Source organism: Nannobrachium achirus (genome assembly GCF_963921795.1).
Source record: "Nannobrachium achirus genome assembly, chromosome: 4".
Classification (NCBI taxonomy): domain Eukaryota; kingdom Metazoa; phylum Chordata; class Actinopteri; order Myctophiformes; family Myctophidae; genus Nannobrachium; species Nannobrachium achirus.
Window position 1 is genome coordinate 45,430,457 of NC_137813.1, and position 12,826 is coordinate 45,443,282.

The 12,826-nt window shown below is 44.0% G+C and overlaps 1 protein-coding gene across 2 annotated transcripts in view; it reads right to left on the reverse strand.

Annotated features, from left to right (window-relative positions):
* Positions 1 to 12,826, reverse strand: part of camsap3 (calmodulin regulated spectrin-associated protein family, member 3) — a 43,406-nt gene that overhangs the window by 18,273 nt on the left and 12,307 nt on the right. For both annotated transcript variants that reach the window (XM_080725087.1, XM_080725086.1), the window contains exon 2: positions 9,209 to 9,471. In XM_080725087.1, the coding sequence (XP_080581213.1) occupies positions 9,209 to 9,471 (263 nt within the window). The remainder of the gene's footprint in view (positions 1 to 9,208; positions 9,472 to 12,826) is intronic.

The following is a 12,826-nucleotide window of genomic DNA, read 5'->3' on the forward strand; positions in this document are numbered from 1 at the left end:
GGGCGGACCTCTGTGTGTGTGTGTGTGTGTGTGTGTGTGTGTGTGTGTGTGTAGGTGTGTGTGTGTGTGTGTGTGTGTGTGTGTGTGTGTGTGTGTGTGTGTGTGTGTGTCGTGTGTGTGAGCGTGCGTGCGTGTGTGGCCAGTGGCCAGTGGCCACTTTGGGTACCAGTTTGAGAACTGCTGGCTGAAGTGAGTGATTTGTATTAATAATCAAAATCCAAATGATTGTAGTGGAGAGATAATGTGCATTTGCCTCTGAGATGTAGTGGAGTAGAAGTATAAGAATTGAAAATTGGAAATACTCAAGTAAAGTACAAATATTCAAAATTGTACTCAAGCTATACTAATATTTGTTAGAATGAGTGGGAGAGAGAGGCTCCCCTGGTGGTGATTATAGAGTATTTCAGGTGAACAGACCGTTTTTCATGACACCTAAACAGAGAGAGAGACCATGGCTCCATGGAGTGGATTTTCAAGTTTAAACATTTTAAAACATGTTTTTAGGACCAGGGCAAAGACTTTTATGATTGGTAAAAACAGAATGTCATTTAACCTTTAAGAGTCTTTTTTAATGCAGTTTGAGTTAGCAGCAGCAGCAGGCAAACAAACAGACGTGTTTCGGCTACGCCGTCATCAGTGTTAACTGAATATTCATAAATGGACGTGACGTAAGGTGCCAGTAAGGTGGCTCTGGTTGGCCGTGCCACTGTGGCCCAGCCCCCTACCTTCAAGGAAGGAAACAGTTGAATGCAAAACAAAAGTATTGGCATCAAAATGTGCTTAAAGTACTATTTTTTCAAATGGCCAAAATGTCTAAAGGGCTGAAGTAACTATAGTAACTAGAGTTTTCAAATAATTGTAGTGGAGTAAAAGTATAATATTCGCCTCTGGGAAGTAGTGGAATAGAAGTAAAAGTACTGAAAATGGAAAAATACTCCAGTAAAGTAAAAAATACCTCAAAACTTTACTTAAGTACAGTTACTGCATCAGTCGATATTAACACATTATTTTGGCTTTACAGTGCTATACTGTTTCTCACATCAGACCAGGCCTGTCTGCATGTCTGTCTACTCAACCTTGATGTAAAGCGCTGACCCGGGCAGCCCCAGTCAGAGCAGGCGGAGGCAGGACAGGGCGATGCTAGCAACAGCCTGTCAGATAGCATTGGATCTGGCCCTAGATGACTGCAGTCAGGCATTCAGAACTGTGTGGGATCTGCATGGTCACTCCTACCCTGCAAACAGCCTGGCATAGAGGGAGAGTTTCTCCCAGTATGCCTGTGAGACATGTCTCTTGTTCATTTAGTGGAAAAAGTCTGCTGTACGGACAGAGACAAATGGGTAGATATACAGGGACAGCTGAGGGACAGAGGTTTGTCTGTAGACTGAGGAATGCAAGGGAACCTCCGTCTCTACCAGGAAGTGACCGGTTCAGAAAACCATTATTACGGGTCAAATGATTATCGTTCCAACCAATGATTGTCATTTGTACAATTATCTGACATGCTTGCCCATTTCATGTGATGCATGCACTCCTCTGATGCAGCCATGACTCTTGAAAGGTGAAGCCTTGTAGACTGGCTCAATGTCACGCCTGCAAAAATATTGGATTAGTTGAAACATAGTCAATCAACACTCTTTTCCGTGTCAGAGCTGCGGGAAACAGGGTACGTCACAGAAGCTCCCAGAACCAGAATCATTTGCCTTCACCGAAGTGGCATAAAGGCTGTTTTCCCAAGTAGGCAGTAGGCATGCTCGTGTTATGTAACTCACTCAGTCGCTGTCACAAAGAGCATACAAATCGTACAATACTAGTCATCTCTCCCCTCTTTGCAGTTGACCTGCTAAATAAGGCTAGACTGGGATCAACTCACTTAGCAGTTTCTTTATCCGCATGAATATGGTCTGTGCTCCTAAAACTATAATTCCCTTTCGGAAACCAAGGGGCGTCAGCCGTCATAGTGGTAGGGCCAACCCATATTATAAACATGTGAAATATTAGGAATCCTGCAAGGTTCTTCAAGTACTCCTTGGAATACTTTGTTTGGTATGTCCACGTTTTAGGCAACTCGATTCTGCAATTACGAGGTGAAACAATAACATGTCATTGTGGCCCCCAACCAGATACGGATACTAGTAGGCATGCTCCAGACCGGATCACACTAGTCAATTGGTAACGAAAACCAGACTTTCCACTAGAACTGTATCAACTGCAATGTGTAATTATTGCTCCTGAGTCCTGCATTGTCTTGTATTGCTGTTTTCTCATTGGTCCTGTGGTGAGGCCAAAGATGATTTTCCAGCTGTGATGACTAAAGGTTATGGGATTAGACAAGGAGGCAGAGCTTAGCCTGCTGTTACTTTAACAGCAGCCAAAACAATTAATCTCAACTTCCATCCAAGCATCAAACTATAATATACTTAATATAGACTAGAGTCACTAGACTATGTATTTCTACAACTTGAAAGAAGCAGTCGATAAAATAGTTGGAACTTTGTGAAAACCAAGAGAAGAAAGATAGGAGAGGATTAGAGCCCGACAGATATATCACTTGGCTTCGTTAGACTTGTAACACATTATGTTGTCTCATTCTGGCATTCCATTGCACAACTTAAATTAATGAATGACAAAAGATGGTCCAAAACGCTGTCTGTGGCTCCATCAAGATAAGTCATATCTCGATAAACAGCCCATTTAAACCACAGGTGTAAAGTTTACGTTTTCTCATACTGAAACCCTCATCTCATCCCACGGGTACACATTCTACTATTATTTTACTTCTTTGATTGGTATCAGTTATATAGTCGATGTATCCTGATTTGTAACCATTCTATCCTTTGCCTGTTTTATAACAGTTCTACAAGCTTACAACACGATGCAATGTTTTGCGAGTTTTAGACCTGCTATATCTTGCCTTTATTTGTATTTATTCGTTTTCTTACAAGTTCAATGTTTTTGCACTTGCATTTTACAACATATCTGTCAAAACATCATTAAACTGTGATCTAGGACTCTCCAACATCGGGATCAGCATCGGACCCAAAACTACAGCATCGGTCGGGTCGGACTCTAGAGAAGAAGAGCGTTAAGCAGAGAAGAATGATGGTCTCAGAGAGAATGTTGTTGTTATGCTGTACAGTAATTATTCTGGAGGGAGTGGAGGAGAGGGTAATTCATTACCAAAGAGAGGAATGAAAGGGGAGAAACAGGGGGGCCTCGTGGATTCCCTGTTGCCAACGCTGGAGAGCTCCGCTAAGCCAAATCACAAGTTTCCCTAATGAGAGAGGAGCGAGGAGCAACTCTGACTGGAACACACAGCAACACTGCCTGCCAGCCGGATCACCATAACAACCAACCATCTGACCCACAATGCACCTTAACACAAGCCCGCACACAGTAGTACTCCCAGCTTAACGACACCGGCTTGCCATTTGGACATGTCTAGGTAGCGAGCAACACAGGATAGGGGCAGGAGGCCAGGAGCACACACCGGTGTTGGAAAGGTGCCGTCTGACAGAGAAGATACAAGTGTGAAGGAATGCAGTCGCAGCCACGACTCGTAGCCACGATGCGAGGAAAGATGCTATGAACCAACCTGACAGGCAGAGGAAAATGAACATCAACCAGCAGAAATGATCATTAAGGCAATGTCTGCATATGTCAATAACAGCACAACCAAGCCGGAAGTAAAGGCACCTTGCTGGTCATTACGTGTGATCATGATGAAGGCTAAATCTGATTACGTGCGAAATATGACTTAACCCCCCCCGCCATTAAAGCGACTGATGCCTATTACGGGGACAGATTGAGACATGGGGATCAGGCAGGTCCCGATTTGGGGCCCGGTTTGGGGTGTTGGATAGAACATTACCAAGCTGCCTCCCACGGCCCGCACGGTTCTATCAGCACTGACAAGCCTAACTACTTAAGCAAGAAAAACTAGGTTAGCATTATTCCAATCCCCATCTGGATAAGGCCAGCACATTATGAGGTCTGGCAACAAGCTTTTATTGTCTCCACGCTAAAAAAGAAAACGCATAATTGCTAGCCCACACTATTTTTCCGTGACAGAGCAAATGTTGCGAGACAATGTTTACCATTCCTGATCCGGGGATAAGGGCGTGCCAGTGCTAATTTCAACTGAGCTTTTGATTGATGCTCGCTTGACCGAAAACCTGCCAACACAGCAGTATGGTTTGAGACCAAGTGTTCAGAGAGCGTTAGCACTTCTACGCTACGGCTACACATTGACTTTGTAACGGTGGGAGCAAATATGGAAGCATGACCCCCTATATCTAGGGTTTTCCGTTGCACAATTACTACGATTACATTTTAACCCTTAACTTTATATAGTAGCTCTCTAGCAACAATAATGTGACATATACAGTAGGTTTGATGTTTCCAGAGATGCTAGATACTGTACATCAGTGGTCCTGGCTGATGGGTCATACGCGGATGACAGTCCGTCTGGATGGCAGATTATCCCTAATCTTCACAGTCAGATCTTTATCCCCAATCTGAGGAGTGATGGGGGGCTGGGCTACCAGGGAAAGACTGCCAGATATTATACTGTACTAGGACATGGCAGAGGGAGCAGGGAGATCTGCACTGTAACTGTGGTTTATTTCAGGAGAGCCCTCAGGGTGTGCCTTCTACACAGCATTCCTCCTTTCAGGATAACTAGTAGACACACTTATTGATTTGCATGTCTGGTGGTGCGGAATTGGCTGACGTTTAGCTGAGCCAGACTAACAACGACAACGCGAGATTTGCCAGTTATCAAATGATACCAATGCCAAAGTCAACAGTGCATGGCATGACACATGAAATGCTGTTTGCGAGTGATTGAACAGGCACAGCTTGTGTCTGTTGTTATGTGTGCACTGTGTCATAACTACTGTACCCATGTTTGATATTGTTTCTATCGGGCAGAAAACTTGTATCTCCATATTTCTAATATGGAGATACATATTATACATCTATAATGTATTCATTTTTTGAAAGTGAAAGTGTGTCTGTGGTTTTATAAATATTAACCAATGAAAAGTATTAAAAAGAGCTTGTATGACTATAACTACATTGGATCAACTGGTCTGGGACACAGGTTCTTTCTCCCATTTCCTGAAAGGTTTTGGACATGCAAGGTTTCCATCAGACGACGGATGTTGGAATTTGAGCTTTGATATACAGTAAAGCAGCGCAGCAGAATCCTGCTGCTCCAAAGTAAAGCGGTTTACTGGCCAAGGCCCACACTGATTGTCCATCCTCCTAATGCTGCTGCTGCCGCATGACCCACTTTTCCCTGCCTGCCACACTGCCAATCACCAGCACACACACACACACACACGGAGCAGCAGCATAGGTCCGGGCCGTTTTCTCAAACGTTTTCATGTCAAGGACCCCAGAATTAAATTATGTTGGCCCCATCTGAAAATATTTTGTGTCAGGGACACCATACAAGATTTGTGTTGTTAAAATGTTTCAAAAACATTCAAAATGTAAAAAAGAAAAATCTTTTTAAATAGACAATCTACAAGCGTGATAGTACGCATTGTGAGCTTGTAGACTAATTTGCTGTTAATATTAATTAACACATTTAGCTGGGGACTCACTGGAATCTCAAGGACCCTTGAGGGGCTTAGCTGGTATGCTCAAGTAGCACGGCAACCACCTGCAAATGCAGCTGCAGCATCAGTAACAGCCAATTTGACGATTATGCAAAATAATTGCAAGCAATCATCTAAAATAATTCCAATCAGACAATTATGTAATAATTGTGACAGGCCTAAATAGCACTGCAACCAACTGCAAGTGCAGCTGCAGCAGCAGCACTGACAGCCAGGCAAGTTTGGAGTTTAGTGCAAGGCCTTTGACAGCCAAAAGCTTGCAGCAGTCTGACCTGATAGCAAGCATCACCCATAGCTGACACAAAATACACTCATGAGTCATGACATGTACACAACACACACAAGAACACAGAGTATAGCATATGTTCATGCACAGACAAAAAGCTTTAACAATTTGCCTATCATATTACTGCCATACCATGCTAATGGCATACTGTGGGATACATAACATACAGTCTACGCTACAGTATCATTGTCATCATAGCCACAATTCTGTCACCACCACTTGCTGGTTTTACCAGCAAATCAATTCTTAGTACCTTGAGGCATGTGTACAGAACAGTACAGTACAGGTAGCAGCAATTAGCAGGTGAAACTATACTATAATTCCTAGACAAGTTATGTTATATTAGTCGCATGAAGACTGCAGTTTCTTATGAAATCTCAAATCTGTAATTATATTTTAATTACTACTTACAAAATGTGAACGTTAATGATCACATGCAACAGAGGCTATGTTTATTAGACAATAAGGAAAAAACAAAAAAGCAAAACATGCAGCCTGTGGTATACAAATTGATTTAATCATCCAAAGCTATTTATTAGTCATACCCAAACTAAGCAAGGGGGAATTGTTTGACATACTTGAGTAGCCCTTAGGTAATTGCCCTACAAACTGCAATACTATGCTAGTTACTTTTCTTCATCTTTTTTATATTTGTTTTAGATTACATCACCACACACACACACACATGCACAGCACTTGCACCATTAAGCTCATCATCACCATGGCACTGGCAGACACACCTGCCCTGCTTCAATGGCCACTAGAGAGCATATGGAGAGAACAGCTTTCAACTGACTGCAAGGGGAACTCCTTCTCTCCACAGATCCCAAGAGATTTCCTCCCTGGCTTTCAAAACACAACCTGTGTGTGCATGAAGCAAGATGGCTGGGCTTTGCATGGGCTTTGCCATCACATAATGAAGACAATGTATTTGGATGAAGGAAGGATTTCTACAGAATACTACTTGGATAAAAACTGGGTTACAGTGAACTTGCCTGCCTTGACAAGTAGGTCGGACAGAAATGTAGTCGTTTCTCGGTCTGTCTGAACCACCAGCGTTTCCCATTCTCCCCTTTCCCATTAAATGAGTTAAAGTGAATAAAGCAAGGACATCCAATTTAGAAAGCCAGCTGCTAGGCAGAAGCAAACATCACAAAAGAATAGAGTCTGCACACTGGATAGGAGGGCCAGACGTCCCGTTTTGGCCAACTAATATCTCAAAACACTGTCCTAGTTTTCAACATCCACTACATAACTGTCATGTTTTTTTTATCCGCCAGAATTAAAATAATAATAGTTGTTTTCAGCGATTGCAAATGCATCGACGTTTATCATGTTCTTTTCATGTAAACATTCTCAACTAACCAATTGGAAAACATGAACAAATGCATTGCGTGTCTAAATTCAACGCTGAATTTGTAAATCAGTCGTTCCCCGTATGCAACACCTATGGTGCGTATACATGTGCATGAATGTGCATTTGTGTACTGTACACAACAAATGTGCGCATTGAGGGGCTGAATAACTGGTCACCCCAACACTGGATCAAGCTCCAAAGGTATTGTTTATTACCACCCAGGTGACATTTCGTGCCATCATGAAGCTCTTTCTCCGACCTTCATCATTAGCATCACCTGCAACCAATGCGACGGCTACCACTTCATCAAATTAAATCCTTCAACAATACCCCCCCCCCCCCCCCACCGCTTCCCAAAAAGAAAAGAAACAAAGTAGAGTGAGAGAGAAAGAGGAAGGGAGAGAGAGAAAGAGAGAGACACATATTCATTGTCAAGAGCTAGGATGAAAAACCAGTTTCTCTTGATTCACAGCCTGCAAGAGCATAATAAGAACATAAGACAGGGAGCAGAGTGCTCTCTCGACACAGCATCTCCAGTTTCACTAGAACTGTTCCGCCATTGTTCCCCACCTGATCTGGACCACCTATTGTGTTCCCGTCCAGGCGCTCCCTCCCACCTCACTTTGAGCATTAAAGGCGGTATTCATCCCGTGTCACCCAGACCCACCCGGCAGCCATCCACTCAGCTACAGCAGGGATCAGCTGGGGCAGCCGTGGGTGGGGTGGGGGTTCTGGGCGTTGGGATGAGATGGAGTGGGGGTGGTGGGGGTCCTTTTTGATGTTCTTTAATCCCACAAATCAAAGCATAAACAGGTCTCACATCCACAACTAATGCCATCCTTCCCCTTTTTGTACAGGCCCCCCCTGGTCAGCAGCTCTCAAGGCTGAGGATGATGCGGCCCGATGAGTAGAGTTAATGGCATGCTGTGACTCATCCGAAATAAACTGGGGTAGCCTCTCTAGCCAACATAAATCAACTGTTCCTTAAATTAATTTATAATGGCCAAGCGAGCACACAGCTGCCAAACTGGTATGGAATAATAGGTTAAGTCTTCAATCCTGTGTTTGTTTACTCTAACCCAGGGGTCTTCAGAGTTACTAATTGCAGTAGATTAGAGTTTATCATGATTGATTATTTGTGACGTTATAGAGTAGATAAAGTGTTCATTGATTATATTAATATCTAGCCTAATGACACATCATTGATACTGTAAAGCTTGTAAGAGTCTAGATGTCTACCTAGGACTGAGTAGTTATTGTTTTGGTAAAGCCTATCTTGTTATGGTACAGCTCGTTCCAGAGGCCTTGAAGCCACACTATAATTCTAGTGTTTGACCATTCTTCTTGGCAGAACTCTTTTACCACTGACAAGAGTGTTAATTGTACTTCTGTCCATGATATCATGTTATATAAACTTGACCACACCACCACCTAATATAATTGTCTTGTTTCCTCATTTTCTCATGATTATTGATTGATCTGAATTCCACCACAGGGTCCTCCAAATCATAGAAAATTTTTTCTAATTTTTTATATTAACCACTTGAACCCTAGTGTCCTTTATTCTGAGAACTTTTGCCAAAAATAGCAGATCTACAAGCTCACAACGCCTCGCGCTGCAAGGCGTTGTGAGGATTTTTTTCACAGAGATTTGGTCTAGAGGGGAAAAAGAGCAGACTAAGAAGGTCAACTTTATTAAGTAATGACAGTTCAAGTGGTTAAATATCTGAAAACACAAAATTGACATGAATCCAAAATATACTGATGATTGTGCTGTCAAACAATGAAACTATATGGAATCTATGAAAAAGTTGTGGGGGTCCCTGCTTCATCTCTCCCTCAAATAAGGGGTCCTTGGCCTGAAAACGATGAAGACCCCTGCCCCTTGGAGACCAGTCTCCAAATAAACACCACGACCACGTACACACACATCTTTACCATTTTGATGGGTTTGTGCCGGAGGTCTGCGTCGGTCACCGGCGTGCCCTGGTCGGCGGGGGCCACGCCTCTCTTATCAAGTAGCTGCAGCAGGGCCGTGTTGTCCTTGGGGGTGGCATCGGTACCGCTGGCCCCCAGCAGCAGGCTGTAGGCGCGGCAGTAGAGTTCGGAGGACAGCAGGAGGCGCGTGACGGGTGGCTTGAGGTGTTCCTGCTCATACTGGTCGCAGTAGAAGGGGTCACGCAGCTCCACGGGGACATTCTCTACACACGGAGACAAAACACACACAGAGGGGTTTGTCGTCAGAGAGAGATGCCTGGGAGTAGTGTTACCGCTAGAGAGATAAGTGTTAGTACTGCAAGCGACAAAACACAATTGAAGGGTGGAGAATCAGAGATGATAAATAGAGTCTCGGCGTGTTCTGTAAATAGGAATAGATTAGGGAGCTGGGGACATGACACCATCAACTAACCTCTTCAGTCAAAGAAAAAGCAGAGGAGGGAGAGTCTTGTGATCTTGGTCTTTGTTAAGTGGCTCTGGATAAGAGAGCATCTGCTAAACGCCTGAACTGTAAATTATAATGACTAGAAAAAAGCCCCCTGCGGGGGCCTGGCCCCTTTCCTATGTGAAAGTCCCCTGTACCCAGAGATGGATACAGTCCAGTGGGCAGCTAAGCAATACAAATTTAGGATAGCTCAACATTAAATATGCAGTTTTTTCCAAAATGCAAAATAGTGTAAATGGCAATCCATCCATCCATCCACATACATCCATCCATCCATCCATGCATCCATCCATCCACATCCATCCATCCATCCATCCATCCATCCATCCATCCATCCACATCCATCCATCCATCCATCCATGCATCCATCCATCCATGCATCCATCCATCCATCCATCCATCCATCCATCCATCCACATCCATCCATCCATCCATCCATCCATCCATGCATCCATGCATCCATGCATCCATCCATCCATCCATCCACATCCATCCATCCATCCATCCATCCACATCCATCCATCCATCCATCCATCCACATCCATCCATCCATCCATCCATCCATCCATCCATCCATCCATGCATCCATCCATCCATGCATCCATCCACATCCATCCATCCATCCATCCATCCATCCATCCACATCCATCCATCCATCCACATCCATCCATCCATCCATCCACATCCATCCATCCACATCCATCCATGCATCCATCCATCCATCCATCCACATCCATCCATGCATCAATCCATCCATCCATCCACATCCATCCATCCATCCATCCATCCATCCATCCATCCATCCATGCATCCATCCACATCCATCCATCCATCCATCCATCCACATCCATCCATCCATCCATCCATCCATCCATCCATCCATCCACATCCATCCATCCACATCCATCCACATCCATCCATCCTCTACTGTACCTTACTGTACTGTACTCTACTGTAATCTACTGTACTTTACCTTACTGTACTGTACTTTACTGTACTCTACTGTACCTTGCTGTACTCTACTGTACCTTGCTGTACTGTACTGTACATATTCTGTGTTCTATATCTATGAATTCTATGTGTTCTAGAACTATGAATTCTGTGTTCTAGATCTATGTTTTTGATTCTTGTTCTAGATCCCCCCCCCCCTCTCTCTCTGTGTGTGTGTGTGTGTGTGTGTGTGTGTGTGTGTGTGTGTGTGTGTGTGTGTGCATCTGACCCCCCCCCCCCCCCCCTTCCCTCTTGTAACCTGAGACCTGGTGATGATAATGACACTTCGCTCCCAACTGTGGATTGCGCAATATGCCTAGAACTATGAATTCTGTGTTCTAGATCTATGTTTTTGATTCTTGTTCTAGATCCCCCCCCCTCTCTCTCTCTGTGTGTGTGTGTGTGTGTGTGTGTGTGTGTGTGTGTGTGTGTGTGTGTGTGTGTGTGTGTGTGTGTGTGTGTGTGTGTGTGTGTGTGTGCATCTGACCCCCCCCCCCCTTCCCTCTTGTAACCTGAGACCTGGTGATGATAATGACACTTCGCTCCCAACTATGGATTGCGCAATATGCCGCCTACAGGCCAAAATGTGGGGAAAAATTGTAAACATTTTGGGATTATGAGAAGTAGAGACACATCTGAAGGTGATAAAGTTGATGTTGGGCAAGGTACATGCGTTATTGATTTTTGTATTATGTTTTTTAGACAATTGAACAACTGCTGAACGTGGAGTTACAGATGGAAACACACACACGCATTTTTTTTGGGCGATTCTGATTATGTCTATGTTTTTGATTCTTGTTCTAGATCCCCCCCCCCCTCTCTCTCTCTCTCTCTCTCTCTCTCTCTCGCTCTCTCTCTCTGTGTGTGTGTGTGTGTGTGTGTGTGTGTGTGTGTGTGTGTGTGTGTGTGTGTGTGTGTGTGTGTGTGTGTGTGTGTGTGTGTGTGTGTGTGTGTGTGTGTGTGTGTGTGTGTGTGTGTGTGCATCTGACCCCCCCCCCCCCTTCCCTCTTGTAACCTGAGACCTGGTGATGATAATGACACTTCGCTCCCAACTATGGATTGCGCAATATGCCGCCTACAGGCCAAAATGTGGGGAAAAATTGTAAACATTTTGGGATTATGAGAAGTAGAGACACATCTGAAGGTGATAAAGTTGATGTTGGGCAAGGTACATGCGTTATTGATTTTTGTATTATGTTTTTTAATGCGTTATTGATTTTTGTATTATGTTTTTTAGACAATTGAACAACTGCTGAACGTGGAGTTACAGATGGAAACACACACACGCATTTTTTTTGGGCGATTCTGATTATGTAGTGGGATGGAACCACCATGGCTGTGCAACCAGCACGCTAACACACAGGCAGATTGAGACAACTGGTGACTGGTCTGTACCCTGGGGCTACAATCATCTGAGTGAGTGAGCCTGGCAGGGGTTAAATGAAGCATGCTTGTTTGTGTATGTGTGTGCGTTAGAGTGAGAGATAAGGTAAAGGGGCCTAAGAGCTATAGTGAGAGGAGTATAACTATACACGGTGTGTTTTGTTTTAAACCACACGTAAATAAATCAAAAGGCCTGAAGGCAGTCAAGTGGATGGATGGATATGATGACGAGTTGGGTCCAATTTCACCTTCCTACAGTAAAGTCTTATGTATTTCCCTGTTGTCTGCAAAGGGCAAACTACACCGTTCTCCCTCCACAGATATGATGCCACGGTGCATTCCAGGACCCGTCAGGGTCACATGTTTATCCAGAGCCAGTCAACAGCTATCGTGAACACATCCAGTAATCAGCAGTCGTCAGGGCCAGTGAGGCATGGTGGCCCAGAAGGTTAGCGTCTGAGGATTACCAGATGCAACGCTGCCACTTGTTTTCCCAAGGCCTGTGATAATCTGCTGCTGTGTTTTTGGGATATCAGATCGCCACAGACCCAAATGTAAAACCTACATGTCGTCTTTGTCGGGTGGAAACCTTGTATGTCCAAAACCGTTCATTTTGTATTTATCATTTTAAAAATGATTTAAACTAGTGAAAACAGCCGATCTACAAGCACACAACGCCTCGCACACAACGCCTCACAAGGCGTTGTGTGCTTGTAGATCTGCTGTTTTCACTACGTTTG